This window comes from Antennarius striatus, chromosome 16 (genome assembly GCF_040054535.1).
Source record: "Antennarius striatus isolate MH-2024 chromosome 16, ASM4005453v1, whole genome shotgun sequence".
Lineage (NCBI taxonomy): Eukaryota > Metazoa > Chordata > Actinopteri > Lophiiformes > Antennariidae > Antennarius > Antennarius striatus.
The window spans coordinates 1,247,275-1,264,207 of record NC_090791.1 but is presented as its reverse complement, the minus strand read 5'-3'; the positions used below and the strand labels follow the sequence as shown (position 1 = coordinate 1,264,207).

Below are 16,933 nucleotides of genomic sequence, written 5' to 3'. Positions count from 1 at the left end.
TACAGAGACATACATGTCATCAGTGATGCGCCTATCTTTCGTAGGTAAATAAATATATATTATATAAAATATATGTACATACATATATTTTAAATGTATTAAAATATTCTTTAAATATATTTAATTTTTTTTACAAATCAAATATTTTTTTAAATATTATTTTTAAAAAAGCATTAAATAAATAAATATAAAATATTTATTTAATACATAAAGTTTTTACATTTTTGAAGTTCGTGGTGCAAAACATTTGGTAAAACAGAGTCGTTCTGCTGCGCAGGCGCAGTCCGTCGTCATGGAGACAGGTTGTTGTTGTCAGTGGAGCTGAGAGGAGCTGCTGCCGCTGCAGGTGCGACGGGTAGCTGCTGCTAGCCGGTGAGCTAACGGTGAATAACAACAGGTTATAATTCCCTCTGTGACTTTAGCCGGTGAGCTAACGGTTAGCCCCGGGTTGTGTTCAACAACAGCATGTTCGCTACTGTTCACACCGGAAGGCCGCCGTGAGCTCCAGCTGACGTTAGCATGTTTAGCTGTTAGCTAGTTAGTGGTCGTTCAGTCAAGATGTAGTTAACGTAACTGTAACTAGTTGTCAAACAGTCAAACCACAAAGATTGAACTCTGGACACTGGAGACGGACGACAAACAAAATATTTCATGCTACAGATTCTAGTTTGTTTGTTTTTCATCAGAGCTTCCTGATCTTATTTTGAAAAACCAACTGCTTCCGCTTTCTCGTTGCTGTCGCTCCTGGCTGCTACAACACGTCCTGTGGCAGTTTTGCACATTTTGTGGTTTTTTTTTAAACATCTGCTGCTCGATCCAGATGGTTAAATAACTGTCATCGTGGAAATATAGTGTTTGTGGGAGTTTGTTTATATATATTTTGTTTTTATACATGTAATTCTAGTGGAATTATATGCGGATGGCAAAGTAAATTTTTCATTGTACAGGGAAACCCTATTTCTTTATTGGTCACATGACAACAAATGCTTTGAATCCTTTGAATCCTTACTGCGAACATAGTTAAGTAGGAGAACCTTAGACCGGTCTCTCTGTCAAAACTGAAGACCGAAGAACAGTCACACAACAGAATTTGATAATCGTGTGTAAAAGCAACGTGTCTGTTTGTCTGTGCAGAGTGAGACATCTGTCTGAATCCAACATGTTATGCTTATTGTAATTCTTATTGTAATTCTAAATTTCTGATAATATGATATATGTTAATATGTTTACAACATGTAAATATGTAAATTTCACATGTTGCAAAAGTTAATATGTATGTATATTATTTAAGTATTTATGTATGACCCCCCCCCCCACCCCCGCTGCCACGATCGCACAAATTTCCCCACTGTGGGACAATAAAGGTTTATTATTATTATTATTATGTGACATCATCAGGTGATGGCGGGCTCAGAGCGTGACGTCATCGACTTCTCAGCCATGGAGAAAGAGCTGCGTGGGACGATCAGAGCCGAGGAGAAATACAAGCGAGAGAACGACGCTAAACTGAGGGCAGTCACTCAGCAGGTGGCGACATATGATGACTTTAGGTAACGCCCTCTGGTGACGTCACTCCAGAGGTCCCCCGGGTTTGTCTGACAGGTTTCTCTCTCTGACAGGAACATTGTCTTGGCTTGTCACCTGAAGCCTTTGGAGAAGAAAGACACAGCTCCACAGAAACAGCCCTGGAACCCGGTCGCCCCGAGCAACAAGTGATGGTTGGTTGCCCCAGGCAACTCGTCATGAATTTAGAATCCGAAAGGTTTTTTGATGTTGAAATAAACAAATGCAACCGTGTGTGTTCATGCATGTGATATTTTTATTTAACAGACTTCCTATTTGTTCTTTTTACTTTGAAACCATACATTTTCTGTAAAGACTTTCCATTAAGATCATTAAAGTTCTGTCATAATTTTTTATTTCATAATGTAATGAAATAACTCGAATTAACTTAGAGTTAGAATCACCTACGATTAATTACTAGAATTAGTTTAGAATTAGAAGTAATTCTAATTCACTGTAATGATTTATTGTGACCACCAGGGGGAGCAGTAATGAAGTACCGTACTCTGTGACAAGCAAGTGGAGCTGTAATGACTTACTCTGACCAGCAGGGGGAGTAATATATTTTTATACTGCAGTTTTTCGTGTTTCTTACATTTTAATAAAGTTTTTTTTAAAACTTTATTCATGGATGCCAGCTTCAGCATCTCTGTCACCTTCCGGTGAGAGCGCGCGAGCCTCGGCGTCAGTTTTCTCCCTCGTGAAACAGGAAGCGGTTTGAGCCGCTGAGAGGAGGAAACAGACAGGAGGTCACACTCTGAACATATTTATGGAGATCTTCAAGGATTTCCAGGCCCCTGCGTAGCCGTCCAGAGATGATCCTGGAAGTGACCGGATCCTGAAAAGGGCATCGAGTCCAGACCCTCAACAACTTCCGGGGTCAATTAAATACTTTCAGGATCAATTCCTTTAAAAGCTGCCAAAGATGTTTCAAGCGTTTCCAAGAATCTGAGATTCTGTGAAGACGTTTCAAAGATGGGTTTATGAGCGCATCTGTCCCAGAGGTCATTACATGGTTTTCAGGACACTTAAGGACTTTCCAGGTGAGTTTACAGGAGATGAGGTGACTTAATGAAGGTTACCGGATGCTTTTGTCACGAGCGTTTAAATAAGAGTGCGTCATCCTCACGCGCGGAAAGGATCTTTGATCGCAACTCGCTGCTGAAACTGAGGAACCGAAGTTTGATCCGCAGGTTGAAGTTGGACCGACGGGACTCGAACCGACAACTCTTAGCCCCGGACGGACGGACGGACATCCAATCACAGACAGTTTGGTTCAGGTGAGTTTTAGATCAAACTGCGTGACGCGCGGGATTTGAACATGAATGACCAGGTTGTGTGTGTGACGTCATCACCGCGGGTGAACGCGTCATTTCAGATCTGAGCAGCATGGACCCACCGGATCTCCTGACAGACACGATGAAGGAGAACAGCTTCAGCCAGGAGGTGATGAAGATCCTGGAGGAGGTTCCTGACGCCCGGAAGGCGCTGCTCCGTAACTATGACAACCTGCTCAACGTGGCCGAGTACTGCTACGACAACTACGTACAGGTGAGGGTCGATGCCCCGCTAATGCTAAGCATCCTGTGCTAAGCTAAGCTAAACTAAGCTAAGCTAAGCTCTGGTGTCTCCTGTCAGTCGGGTGAGGACAGCTCTAAAGCGTTGGAGGACACCAAGAACTTCACCACCCAATCACTGGCCAGCGTCGCCTACCAGATCAGCACGCTGGCCAATAGCGTCCTGAGTCTGCTAGACGCCCAGACCAATCAGCTGCTTCACATGGAGTCTTCCATCAACCTGATTGGTCAGGTGAGAGCCAACGCCCAACCCCACCGGTGGGTGAATCACGGATGGATGGATGGATGGATGGATAATGGATGGATGGATGATGGATGGATGATGGATGGATGGATGGATGGATGGATGGATGGATGGATGGATGGATGGATGATGGATGGATGGATGGATGGATGGTGGATGGATGAACAGGTAGATGAACGGTTGGTTTATGGTTGGATGACAGTTGGATGACGGTTGGATGGATGGACAGATGGAGGATGGTTGGATGATGGCCGGATGATGGTCGTATGATGGTCGTATGACGGTCAGACGATGGCTGGATGACAATCGGATGACGGTCGTGTGACGGTCGGACGCCTGTGTCGGTCGTTCTCAGACGGTGGACATGCACAAGGAGAAGGTCTCCAGGAGGGAAATCGGCGTCTTCACCGCCGTCCGGCGCGTCCCACGCAGTCACAAGATCCTCCCCCCTCCTCAACCCCCTGACGGCGCCAGGCCCCGCCCACTATACAGCCGACGGCCAATCAACTACCAGCAGCTGGACCACATGGGCCACGGCGTGAAGGTATCTCCAACCTGAAGCCCTCATTCAGCAGGAAGTCACCTTAAACTCTTCCTCAGATGATTTCCTGTTTGACCATATATGGTCGTGTGGTGAAGGGGGAGGAGGGGGGGGGGGCGGAGCTGACAGGAAACACTGGCCACGGTGGAGAACCACAAAAACAGAAGTGAAGCTCTGATGTTTCCTCACAGCTCCATCAAACCCGGTTCATAGCGCTCGTTTGTGTAGGCGGGGCCTGTTTCCTGTCTCACACTTGAATTTGATTGGTGAGTCATCAGAAATATTTAAAGGTTGAACAGGAAGTGAAAACCTGACGCTTTTATTTCATTCTTCTCAGACCTCCTCCCCCCTGCAGGAACAGACCGTCTTTGTTGAGCGTGGGAAAATGTTTAGAGGCTCATTAGAGCTGCTGAGGCCTGAGAGGCTCTATTGATGCTCACACACACACTGTGCCCCCCCTTCTCTCCCTCTACCCCCCACTACCCCCCATTCACCCCCCCAGGTCTCTGGGAAACAGTCGGAGCGAACAGGAACAATCCGTAAACATGGAGCCTCCATCAGGTTGGAGTCTATTGATGACAACTTCCTGTTTCACATCGGGCGTGTGTGATTCTGTGTGTGTGTGTGTGTGTGTGTGTGTGTGTGTGTGTGTGTGTGTGTGTCTTTCAGGTCAAACAAAGCCCCAGAGCCAGTCCAGTGTCCGATGGCGCCCCCTGCCGGCGGGTAATAATAATAATAACGTTGATTTGTTTTGAATGGCTAATGCTACTTATGCTGGTTCTATTAGTTCCACTCGTTTCACTTTCAGGTCCAGCTTTGGGAAACCTGTTGCCCCGCCCACCATTCCCCAGGCTCCGCCTGAGTGTGACATCATCGCTACGCTGCTTGATGATACCACGCCTCCAACTCCTGCGACCAATGAGCTGTCATCTCAGGATAATGAGGTCACGAACACCTCGGACCTGCCCCCTCCACCTCCTGCACCTGATTCGTCAGGAGAAGCGGTGGCTCCGCCCCCTCCTCCGCCCCCTCCTCCTCCTTCCCTTCTCTCAGAGGGTCTGATTGATCACAATGGTCCTCCACAGGCTCCGCCCCTCATCCTTGAGACAGGTGTGACGTGTCAGCTTGGGTCAGTCATTGGTCAAACTGAGTGACATCACAGTGACATCACACTTTCTCTTTGTGACCAGTGGAGGAGGAGGGCAGTGTCCCGTCTCCCTCTCCTCCCCCTCCTCCTCCTCCCCCCTCTGATGATGATGGTTTCCCTCCAGCAGCCAATGACAGCTCAGAACTGCCAGCCCTGCCTCCTCCACCCCCACCCAGCCAGGACGACGGTACCTGTCTGTCTGTCTGTCTGTCTGTCTGTCTGTCCGTCTGTCTGCAGGTGAATGCATCTAATATTTGACTGTAATGCTAAGATGCTAAGCTAACAGTCACATTGTTGGACATTGTTACTTAGCTTTGTTAGCAAATATCTTGTTAAATGAGATGAAATTAGGTTGTTCCAAAAAGTGAAAAGAAAAGTAACTCAACTCTGACTAAAGTAACTTAAAGTAACTAAACTATAACTAAAGTAGGTTAACTCTGATGAAAATGACTGAAAAGTAAGGTAACTTTGACTAAAGTAACATAAACGTATGTTAATGCTGACTTAGTGAACTTAACTCTTGATTAAAGTAACTTAAAAGTAAGATAACTCCGACTAAAGTAACTTAACTTTGACTAATGTAACGTAAAAGTTCTTAACTCTGGCTAAAGTAACTTAAAAATAACATAATTCTGACTGAAGTAACTTAAAAGTAACGTAACTGACTAAAGTAGCGTAACTCTGAAAAAAGTAACTTAACTCTGACTACATTAATTTAAAAGTAACGTAGCTGAGTAAAGGAACTTAAGTCTGTTCAGTAAAGTTTCTTCTTTTTGGTTTTCTTTCCTGTTTCTTCTTCTGTGATGCCTTCAGGCGTCCTACCACCCGGGAGGATTTGCCGCCGCCGCTTGCCGCCGACCACCCGCTCTCTGTCTCTAAGGGTCCGCTCTGGCCCCGCCTCTCGCTGCCGCAACACACGCTCGCTCTTCCTGCCTGTCGCCCAATCATGTAAGCCGAGGGGAGGCGTCCAGTAGAAAGGGAGAACAATTCTAGAGTTTATGTTTTCTAGAGGTGACACCGACCTGAAGGGCGTTCAGGGATGGGGGGTCCAGGAGTCAAATGTCCTGGAAACCCTCAACAACCTCCTTAAGTAGGTTTCTGAGTTTTTAAGGGGGTCCTGGAGTCCTTGAGTTGTCTTTAATGAGTGGGTTTAGAAATTCTCCTGGAGTCAATCATCGGTCCTTGAGGGGCTTCATTAAGTCCTGATTCTGGATTGGGGGTGGGGGTGGGGGGTCCCGGACTCGCTGAGAAGGTTCTCGGTGTCCATGAGGAGGTCATGTCAGTGAGGGAGTACCAGAGGTCATGAAGGCTTCAATGTTCTTCTTAAGGACGTCCTGGAGAAAACTCCAAGAGATTCCAGGACCTTCAAGTGACCGCGCTGACTGATTCTGTCTGTCTGCCTGTCTGTCTGCCTGTCTGTCTACCTGTCTGTCAGTGATGATCCCCCCTCCCCCTTCGTACCCCCCGCCCCACGCTCCTTCCAGCTCCTCTTCTTCCTCGTCTCGGCTCTGCTTACCTGCTCGCCTTGAACACCTGGGTAAGAAAACACAAGAATACTTACTAGTTACTAGTACTAACCAGTAGTAACTAGCACTAGTACTAGAGTCCTGTAATGGTAGCAGATGTTCATACAGTAGTTACCTTGAACTGCTCGTCTTGCCCCCTCCAACCTGATTGACCAATCACATCTGCCCCACTGTGATATCACGCAGATCTGGAGATCCTAGCTCCTCCCCCTCCTCTCCTATTGGACGATGATGTTAGTTTTGATGGCATCATGCCAGCCCTCCCTCCACCAGTGGACGCCGATGCCCCCCCACAGTACTTGGAGAAAGGTACTGGTGTTACTCGTAGTGACAGTAGTACTAGTTATACTAGTATTACTAGTAGTACTAGTTATACTAGTAACCTGTGATAGGTGAGTGCAGTTCTTCTCTGTGTCCAGTGGTGGCGCTGTACCATTTTGAGGCCTCCAAACCTGAAGACCTGTCGCTCACCGAGGGCGACGTCATCTACCTGACGCGTCGCCATGACGACGGCTGGTGCGAGGGGTTCGTCAACGGCAACAGAGGCTTCTTCCCTGGAAACTACGTTCAGTCCTGTGACTAGATGCTGGCCCCGCCCCCTGTCTGTGTTTGAACACGCCCACAGAAAATGGTTTTTAATGAAGCAATGTAAACACCTTGATCTGCTGCCCCCTGGTGGCCGAACAGAGAACTACAGGTCAAACTGATCAGTTTTAACCAGACAGCCAATAAAGAGTAAAACCTGCTTTCTAAAATTAAATGATCAATAAATAAAATATAAAAGCAATTTTTTGTCTTTTGAGACGCAAATCAAACTGATAACCAGGTTATTATTTTTTGATGTAATATTTTTTATTAAATTAATTTTTTTAATTTCGCAGCTTACAGTAGTCATTGATGATCTTGATCAGATTCTAAAAATTTTAATTCTTTAATTGTGTACAAAACTTTATCCTGTTTTGAAATCAGTTCATTATTAGTTTACATCTTATATAAGAAACTAATATTTGTCTTGAATCCAACACGAACTGATGTCAACTAAAGATTTTGTAGAATTCTGCTCAAAAACAAATATATGTAGACAAAATATGTTTATTTAAACAATCTATCGACTGAATCCAAACACAACAGTTTATTCATAAGATGTTCAGTTTATGATCGTTTTACTGTTAGAAAATATAACAAAATGAAACTAAATCAATAAACTAACATTTATGAACAAAATTTGTCTTCAGCCTGGTTTTTATTTAAACTTTCATTTAGTTCTGAGATTCTTGGTGTCCAAAACCTGATCTAGAACCTGACTGTGGTCCTGGTTCTTGACCGTCAGCATCCTCCGAAGCTGCTGATGGAGATCTAGAATCTGATTGGATGAAGCTAAACATCCAGTCAGTTAGAGCTGCTGTCTGATTGGTCTGTGCAGAAATCAACACGCCCATCAAGGTGGAGTTTCTAATGGGATAATTTTTCTAGATTTTTCTCCTGCAGGTTTTATGGCTTGTCTCACATCTGGCCTTTGATTGGCTGAGAGAAGGATTTCAATCTTGTCAAACACCAATTAGGACGATAAGATGCAAAATATATATTTTTATTGTCAGTTATAAAAATCTTCAAGTTAACCCCAGACTTATAAATAATAAACAGATCGATAAATAAATAAATACATAAATAAAAACACAATAAATAATGGGTTGGGCCTCAAACTGGTGGCGTTCGGCTCCGGATGAAGGCCACCAGCAGCTCCAACTGGTCCAGATGTCGTTTGGTCTCCTTCCTGATCAGCTCCCAGGATGCATTGCTGCCGTCACAGTCAGAAGCTCCGCCCACCGACACGCAGTCGGTCCCGCGGCTGGACCCACTTCCGGTCCGGTGCAGCGTCCTCCTGAGCGTCCGGTAGTACCGCCGCAGGCCCCGGTCCGGCGCCCGGTGGGTGGAAACCTGGAGGGAAGAACGGGACGCGTTCCGTTAGTGTTTGGAGCGGGGGAACGGATCGCGGCCCGTTCACCGGTTCGCCGGTAACTCACGCAGGTGTTCACGCCGTCCAGCTGCCGCTCGACGCTCTTCAGGAAGTGTTCCGTCAGGTCGGCGTCCCACGTGGAGGAGGAGAGGTTGTCATGGTGATAGAGGTCCAGAATCAGCTGCAGGCTGTCCCGGATGAAAACCAGCTGGGACTCCACCTGGGGGGGAGGGGGAGATGTTAAATCCAGGTTCCTGATTGGCTAAAAGAATATAACTAGTATCAATCAGATGGATGGATGATGGATAGATGGATGATGGATGGATGATGGATATATGGATGATGGATGGATGATGGATAGATGGATGGATGGATGATGGATAGATGGATGGATGATGGATAGATGGATGGATGATGGATAGATGGATGATGGATAGATGGATGGATGATTGGTAGATGGATGGATGATTGATGGATGATGGATGATGGATTACCTCAGCTGTCCGTATGTTTGAATACAGTTTGTTGGGGAAGTAAACAGGACACGCCTCCTCGGTCAGCTGACCTCCCTGAAAGACAATACACCACATGTCACTTAGCAAATGTTAGCTGTGGAAGTTAACTGATTACACACACACACACACGCACACACACGCACACACACAGCCGTAGTCACATGCCTCAGCTCTGCGTTCGTCAGTCCTGACAGGACTTAAAACAGTTTGATAGAACTGGACATATTTAAAATACGGAACCAATTATCAATCAATCAATCACTAATGAATTCATTCAAATTGCCTATATGGACCCCAGAAACTTCCAAACCATCATGAAGACCTCCTGAACTCCAGGACCCTGGGTCCCTGAACTCACCATGACGTTGAGGAGACTCCGAGTGGTGTTACTCAGGTGTCTGTAGTGTCTTAGCCAATCACAGCAGAGAGCTGGGCTCAGGGCGCCGCAGAGGAAGAAGAGCAGTTTAGTCCAGGTGAGCATGATGATGATGATGATGATAATAATGATGGTGACAATGGTCACTGAATGGTTTGTGTCCAACATACTGCTGAGCAGGACTTTATATACCAGAGCAGAGTGAAAAGCAAAAAGTCCCACATTGTTTCTACTCTCCCTTTCCTACTCCACACACACCCTAACCCTCCTCCCCACACACACACACACACACACACACACACACACACACACACACACACCTTAACCAACACACAATCAAACACATGAGAGTTGAACGAATTGATAATTCTATTTATTTGCAGTATTTTAATGTAAAAAACAAAAATTTTCCTACACAGGAGTAATATCACCTGTAATTTAAAAAAACATGCATGAATATTCACACTTTTGACAATATTATGATTTAATCAAGTTCTTTTATTTCCAATTTCCAAAAAACGGAAACAAGCTTTAGTTAAAAAAAAAAATTCAAATCAGAGTTAATAGGAGTAAACAAGAAGAAAACAATAAAGAAAACTAAAAATCAAAAGCACTTGACATATAGACGTAATGAAAAAATATAAAGAACCCATGGAAATCAACTGATTTTTAAAAATGTAATCCTGGAAAACAAGAATGAAAATTAATAAAAAAGTAATGCAATACTGGAATACCAATTAATAATTAATGTTTAATTCAGTTCAAGCAGTCATCTCCGTCAGGGATCGTGGGTTTATTTCGCGCTGTGAAGTCCCTTCACTTTCATTTTTCAAACCAGCAGCTCGGAGGAAGGAAGCCACATCCAGTTCTTCAAAATAAAAGACTACACTTAGTATCTTAACGACGAAACGCCAAATTTTGAACTGAACAGACATAAGAATGGATGCTTTGTAGGTATATAAATACGTTGATTATATAACAAGGAGATATACGTCACGCAAAGTTGTTAGTTACAACCACGTGATTTTATTTTGAAGACTGATTAAGTTATTTCCTTTTTCCCAGCTTTAACGTGACGTCACCTCGTTTTCGCTTTCCCCGGGTAAGTTTTCACTTTTTCATCACGATATCCGCGAGGGATACAACCTGTGACGTCACAGGAACAGCGTGTGTGAAATTTCTACATAATGTCATAAAAAGATTCAGGTAAAACTTTACTGATAATCTACAGACGGAAAGAAAACAAACGAATTAAATACTTTTATTGATCCTGCTTTTCACTATTAAAATTGGAAATTCTAGAAATAATTATAAAAATATTTAGGTTAGTATTAAATATGTTTACTGTTTGAATCTGAAAACTGTTATATTCGTAATAATTCTTTATGAGAAGTGTCATAACGGTCTCATTAAATATAAAATAAAAAAATTGTTTATCTTTATATACACAAACCGATCAAACAACAGACTGCAAAACTAGAAAAGAACAGTACATGTATTAAAGATTTTATCCAATATTTGGACTGTGATTGGTCGGAAAGACAAGAACATCGTGATTGGTCAGATGTCGTCACTCAGAGCTCCATGCTCATTGGTTTGAATAGTAAGGCCCGCCCCTCTTCCGGATGCGCGGTAGATTCTGTTTGTCTGGCGGAAACACGGAAGTGACGGAAGGAGAAACCAAGAGAGCAGCGGACGGTTCACGGGGAGCTAATCTGATCTGGCGATCAATCAATCTGATCAACATCGATCAGCGATGAAAGTAATTTAACCCTTAACGAACCGGATCAACTTTAGGAAGGTTCGTGTCGTCAGAAGCGCGTTCACGTTCCTGTGGAGACGCGCGACCGGTCGGAATGTTCGTGGTTTAAAAGGAGGCGTTCAAGTCCCGGGAAAAGGTGGGTTATTATCGATTAATTAGATAATAACTAGTGGTTTTGAATCAGGAAAGAACTGAAAGTTACTTAAACACGTTGGAGAATCAATAAACCCTCGGGTAACGCTCTGGAACACCGTGTAAAAACAAAGGGAGATAAATAATGAATAGAAATAAGTAATGACTTAATTGAGAAGATTTTGTGTGACGTCACGTCCTTTCCTAACGTCACTGTAAACCTAAAATGACAAAACGGGTTTGTTCGAAGAGCAAAGGCAAAAAAAATCTGAATTCACAAGATAGATAAATAGATACTTTATTAATCCCGGAGAAAATTGCGACCAAGGAAAGAAAACCAGATGAATCCAATACATTTGTTAATTCTGCTTTTCAATATTGTAATTGGTAATCCTAGAAATAATTATAAAAATATTTAATATGAAATATTTGTCTGTTTGAATCCAAAGGAAAAAAGTTGTCAGTTTTGACAGTTCAACATGAGATTTGTGTTTATTTCTGGGTTAAATTAGTTAAATATGAGCTGAAAATAGAACCAGTAGGTCATGAGTCGCCGCCCGGCGCAGGGTGTGTGTGTGTGTGTGTGTGTGTGTGTGTCTCCAGGTGATATGGAGGTGGACATCCTGGAGTTCCGGGTCCCTGAGGAGAACAACAAGACTCTGTTTGTGTGGGGCCTCCAGCCGTCTCACCCCGAAGGCCACGTCTATGTGAGTGACCCCAGATCATGTGACCCGGGTCGCCCCGGTCACGTGACGCATAGACAGTAACTGATCTTTGCTCCACCCTCTAGGAGAGCCTGTATGGCGTCTTCTCGTCCTTCGGTCCCCTCTACCTGCTGAAGGTGTGTCGGAACGCCCCGCTCCACCCGCCCGGGTTCTACGCCCTTGTGAAGTTCTACTCCGCTGCTCAGGCCTCCAGGGCGCAGCGGCAGACCGACGGATGCTCCCTGATCCAGAGCACCCCCCTGAAGGTGGCCACGCCCCCCACACATCACTCCCTGAACAAGAAGTGTTTGAGAAAGGTCATGTGACATGTGATGTCATCAGTGTGTGTGTGTGTGTGTGTGTGTGTGTGTGTGTGTGTGTAGGTGAAGCTGAGCTCCAAACAAACTCCCCACTCTTCTTCAAACAGCACCAAACCTCTAAGCCACGCCCGCTGTGTGGAACTGGCCAATCACTGCCTTGGATTCAACGGTTGGACCTCTGACATCATCAGAGTGAGAACCCTGTTGACCTCCAAGTGAGTCGGCGAGAGGAGGAGGAGAAGGAGGGGTGACTTCCTGTCTGTCCACTTCCTCCAGCTGGAGGAGCTCCCCAGCGATGAAGACGAGGAGGAGGAGGAGGGAGGCGGAGCCAAACGGCGGACGCTGAGGTTCGGTTGTCTGATGCAGCTCTCCTTCCCTCGCCACGGAAAGACGAGCAGAGCGGCGGCGGTGGTGGAGGACACCTTCACCTGCACAGGTGAGGATGACTCCGCCCAAGGGGGCGAGGCCACGCGGCGTCGTGACAGTTGGGCTCTGGATGTTCTCCTCTGCAGGTCCAGACGTTCTTCTGGACCAGCGTCGTAAACTTCAGAGGCTGGTGAGAGAGAAGGCTCTGGTCCGCGCCTTCAGTGCCGTCCTCCTTGTAGTGCTAGGTACGACCACTGGGGGGCGCTGCAGCTCTGAGCTGGTCCTAGATTTCCTGCATGATGAACATCCGTCTCTGCAGGCAACGGAAAGGTGATGGTGGAGGTGAAGCAGACCCCAGATCAGTCTCTACCAGAGCAGATTGAAGGACTCCTCCAGGTGAGCTCACCTGCTCCTAAACGCCACGCTTTCACCCGTGGTGCATTCAAGTACTCGTCTGAGAAAAACGTCACTATGAATCCCCTGATCGCAGAAGGTGCCTGACTCACGATCTGTCTCCCAGGTGAACCAGTTTACTCCTGAGGAGGAGGAAGACCACGAGGAAGAGTGGGATCTGACTGTGTCATAAAGGGCTGTGACAGAGGTGCATGATGGGAAACATTTTCTCTGTGTTGATTGGACTTATTTGCCATCTGATTGGTTATTTGTTCTCGGTTGTGGGCTGGAATATAAAAAGAGGAGACCCAGTGATGCTCAAGACGTTTATTAATGCAGCCAAAAATTGTGTCAATAAAGTTTTATTTCAATTACTGTTTTTTTATCTAGAACTTTTACTGTTTGGATTCTGGTGAATTAATCTTGAGGTTGAGTTGAGTTTCAAACCAACTGCTCATGCGGTTGAGAACGCCGCCATCATTGGTCATTATTGGGCCATTGGCCCTCTTGTGGCCAAAGTGAGGAACTACAAATGCCTTATTTTCATTTGATCGATGCAACACGATGCCAATTAAATGCATCTGGATGAAATCATTTTAATGTTACTTTACATATCCTAACATATCAAATATCACTATATTTTTTTTTACTTGATAGAAGGCAAACTTTTGTTAAGATGACCAAAACGAATTAAAATATTTCCTTCAAAGTTGGAGTGAATGGGACGCTTTTGGTTCGATGTGAATGGAAAATTATTTCAACGTGCAACACTCTTGATTGTTGGATAAGTTAAAACAACAATTAAAGGATGTGACTCCTCAGGTGAACTAAAAAAGACCAAAAAAACTCAAAAAGAAGGAAAATACAAGAAAAATAAGACAGGAATGCTTATCTGTTGTATCTGTTAAACTATTCCGTGGAAAACCACAAAGTTATTCCTGAAGACGTGTCAATAATGTTCTACGTTCTTGAAGGATCTGTAATCATGATGCCCTCTTGTGGACATAGTGGGTAACTACAAAACATTGAAATAAAGTTAGACGATGTTAGATTGTCATTATCGTCCGGTTGTGACTTTCAAAATAAGTTTAATCAACGAAAAAGTTTGTCCCTCCTGCAAAAGGCGAATAAAATGTTGTAAACAAAGCAAACTTCTAAATTAGTAATTTGCATGACTGTAGCTCCTTTAAGTTCAACAGCAGCAGTAAAGACAATAATGATGTCCCCGACAGAAGCAGCAGCAGTACCTTTAGCACTACCTAGCTTCACCACCTGCAATTCCTTCTGTCTGCAAAGCTTCTGTGTGTTCCTGCGTAACATTTGTTCAAAATTCTGTAAAAACAACAACATTATTTTCCCATGGAATTGAATGAAATCTAATTCGTTATACCGAATATCAACATACAGAATATTACTGATTCCATCCACTTTATCTATGTCGTGTCTACAGCGCCCTCCTGTGGTCAATGGCCATGTTACATATTTTGGCTTTACCCAGTTTGTGACATTAGGGTTCGTGTCCGAACCCAGACGAACAATCATCTACTTTACCTTTAGGAAACTAACGAGAAGGGAGAGGGAGGCTAATGCTAGTTAGCACTTCAAGCAGCTTAACGATTGTACACATTTACAATAGTAACACATGTTAAACTCCATCATTGATAAAATACAGTATTCAGAAGGCTCGAGGTCAGAGGTGTCAAACTCCAATAATTTTTGGATGAATTACAGTTCATGTGTTTTTGTATTTAATTGTCATATTTTGGCAAAATCAAGTGTACGAACTCTATAAATCTAATCCATTATTATTATTATTACTTAAAATTATTACTTCCTTTTTCTTTTTATTATTATTATTACTTAAAATTATTACTTCCTTTTTCTTTTTACTAGGTTGTGTTGTTTCCATCTTTGTTGACTGCTACAGACGTGTTTGTGTTCTTCTACAAAGATGGATTTACTTTATGATTATTGTTCTTCCAAAGCACTTTGTGGTGATTGTGTGTGATTTATAAATAAGATTGTTTATTGTCATGGATTCAAAGTGCAAACACACACAGTAATAATAATATTAATAATAGTTCCAGAAAGCCAAGGGTTAAATCTACGGTCAGAACCAAGAAGGTTCAAACATTTTCTAATGAAGCAGAAGTTGGTCCAGTTAAACAGTTCAGGCAGTAAAAAGAAGGTTTTGTGTGAAGCGTGAACTGTTCTTGAGGTCGTCCTCGTCCTCTCACCAGAGCAGCACGGCGGCGCAGCGGTAACGCTGTTGCCTCACAGCCAGGAGGTCAGGGGTTCAAACCCCACTGAGGGCCTCTCTGTGAGGAGTTTGCATGTTCTCCACGTGTCTGGTGGGTCCAAAAACATGCGCATAGTGAGTTAACATGATAGTAGGTGTGAAGGAGGGTGTGAGGACACACCCAGGGGGGTCATTGTAGTGGGAATTGGTTCTAAACCCAGTGACAGAAACATTTTGGTCGTTTCCTCCACCTGTGAACCCATAAATACACGTTCCAAACCAAATGTCAGCAGCTGAAGGTTTAGCTCAGAGAGATGAGAGGAGGAGCTCAGACCTGAGGTTATGGGTTCAAATCCCACCCCCCCCTTCATTTTTCCAGCCGTTTCCTGAACGACGAAGACAAATACGCCCGGAGAAAAGGTGTGAGCGTGAAGGAATCGGTAGCGTGGTGGGTTAGCCCGTAACCATTTGAGCCTCGGTGTCACATTCAAGTCCCAACCCAGCGCTGCAGGTTCTGGATCAAAACTGTGTCTCGCAGTAACGAGGCCCGGGGGGGGCCGTGTCCCCTCCGCGGTCTCTGGAGTCTAGAACTAGAGGGTTATGGAGCCCTGAGCCAGAACCGGCTGACCTTTTACTGCTTTAATGAAGGTGAAATTTATTTTATGGGTGAAGGGAGTGTTGCGGCCGCCAGGCGAAGAACGTCTCGTTGTGCTCAGGTTTGTAGGAAATAACAGCAGGATCGAGTTTCTGGGAAGAAGAACCTGTCTCTCATCAACTTCCCTGAAAACTACAAAGCAAACAAGAAACCCAACTAAGTGATACGGGGGGGGGGGGGGGGGGGGGATTCTTCTGGTTCTGTTCAGGGGGCCGTCCCAAATGTGGAGGAGGGCCACATCCGGCCCACGGGCCTTAGTTTGGGGACCTCTGCTCTACATGATCCATCAGTTCCAGGATGGATCGCTGTTACGACCCAGATGGTTAGAAAGAGTTGTAACAAGTACAAACTGACGTTAAAGGGTTAATGTAAAAAATATAAATAAACCAGAGATTATTTTAATCCCTGGACGGGGTGAAGGTTTACCAAATTAAACCTTTACCCCGTCCTTTGGCCACCAGAAAAAAGGGCCAAAGGAAGCTGCTCAAACAAAGGAGTAGAACCAAAAGAGGACCGCTGGATTCCTCTGGAAACAGATACAACAAAACCCACAAAGTAATCTGATTACAGTTGTACTAAAAAAGAGGTGACCCCCCCCCCACTCCTAATACTAACACAATCCAGAGACTAACTTGGCCCACTCTTCACAACCTGCTCACACGTTTGGTTCAAAGGAGGCAGACCCCCCCCCCTCTGAACAGCTGAAGATGGTTTGAGGACTCCCGCTCTGATTGAGGATCTGGGATTGGACAACACTCTGCACCAATCAGGAGCCTGGGATGGAACAGGTGGAGTGGGCGGAGCCAGGACTGAAGGGTGATGAAGTGTTGGGAGGAGGGATCCAAACAACCCCCCCCCCCTCACATTTAAATGACCCTAAGGCGGGGGGGGGGGGGGTCAAATACAAGGAGGGGCA

At 44.7% G+C, this 16,933-nt stretch overlaps 4 protein-coding genes across 12 annotated transcripts; 3 read left to right on the top strand and 1 right to left on the bottom strand.

The window, feature by feature from the left end:
• Positions 1-282: 282 nt before the first annotated feature.
• ccdc103 (coiled-coil domain containing 103) lies at positions 283-1,810 on the top strand. 3 transcript variants are annotated; one of them, XM_068337765.1, is made up of 3 exons: positions 283-383; positions 1,399-1,550; positions 1,620-1,810. In XM_068337765.1, the coding sequence occupies exons 2-3, from the start codon at positions 1,402-1,404 to the stop codon at positions 1,714-1,716; spliced, it is 246 nt and encodes an 81-aa protein (XP_068193866.1). In that variant the 5' UTR covers positions 283-383; positions 1,399-1,401; the 3' UTR covers positions 1,717-1,810. The 3 variants fall into 3 exon arrangements, with proteins under 3 accessions (XP_068193866.1, XP_068193864.1, XP_068193865.1); XM_068337763.1 differs by having other exon boundaries at positions 290-372; XM_068337764.1 differs by lacking the exon at positions 283-383 and adding an exon at positions 719-785.
• Positions 1,811-2,323: 513 nt separating this feature from the next.
• abi3a (ABI family, member 3a) lies at positions 2,324-7,803 on the top strand. 5 transcript variants are annotated; one of them, XM_068337759.1, is made up of 13 exons: positions 2,324-2,606; positions 2,757-2,843; positions 2,942-3,114; positions 3,202-3,372; positions 3,740-3,928; positions 4,428-4,486; positions 4,595-4,648; positions 4,734-5,035; positions 5,116-5,259; positions 5,886-6,020; positions 6,508-6,609; positions 6,785-6,907; positions 7,018-7,803. In XM_068337759.1, exons 3-13 carry the CDS (start codon positions 2,953-2,955, stop codon positions 7,179-7,181), a joined length of 1,605 nt encoding a protein of 534 aa, XP_068193860.1. In that variant the 5' UTR covers positions 2,324-2,606; positions 2,757-2,843; positions 2,942-2,952; the 3' UTR covers positions 7,182-7,803. The 5 variants fall into 5 exon arrangements, with proteins under 5 accessions (XP_068193860.1, XP_068193861.1, XP_068193859.1 ...); XM_068337760.1 differs by lacking the exon at positions 2,324-2,606 and having other exon boundaries at positions 2,682-2,843; positions 5,200-5,259; XM_068337758.1 differs by lacking the exon at positions 2,324-2,606 and having other exon boundaries at positions 2,683-2,843; positions 7,018-7,802.
• Positions 7,804-8,296: 493 nt separating this feature from the next.
• Positions 8,297-9,560, bottom strand: LOC137609325 (interferon a3-like). Its single transcript, XM_068336296.1, has 5 exons — positions 9,429-9,560; positions 9,050-9,124; positions 8,623-8,775; positions 8,454-8,536; positions 8,297-8,396 (listed from the first exon to the last, which is right to left on the bottom strand). Exons 1-5 carry the CDS (start codon positions 9,549-9,551, stop codon positions 8,297-8,299), a joined length of 534 nt encoding a protein of 177 aa, XP_068192397.1. The 5' UTR covers positions 9,552-9,560.
• A 1,545-nt stretch (positions 9,561-11,105) lies between these two features.
• Positions 11,106-13,623, top strand: rdm1 (RAD52 motif containing 1). 3 transcript variants are annotated; one of them, XM_068337135.1, is made up of 8 exons: positions 11,106-11,344; positions 11,944-12,047; positions 12,131-12,310; positions 12,428-12,556; positions 12,641-12,800; positions 12,877-12,975; positions 13,050-13,126; positions 13,251-13,623. In XM_068337135.1, the coding sequence occupies exons 2-8, from the start codon at positions 11,949-11,951 to the stop codon at positions 13,314-13,316; spliced, it is 810 nt and encodes a 269-aa protein (XP_068193236.1). In that variant the 5' UTR covers positions 11,106-11,344; positions 11,944-11,948; the 3' UTR covers positions 13,317-13,623. The 3 variants fall into 3 exon arrangements, with proteins under 3 accessions (XP_068193236.1, XP_068193234.1, XP_068193233.1); XM_068337133.1 differs by having other exon boundaries at positions 11,907-12,047; XM_068337132.1 differs by having other exon boundaries at positions 11,106-12,047.
• The last annotated feature ends 3,310 nt before the right edge of the window (positions 13,624-16,933 follow it).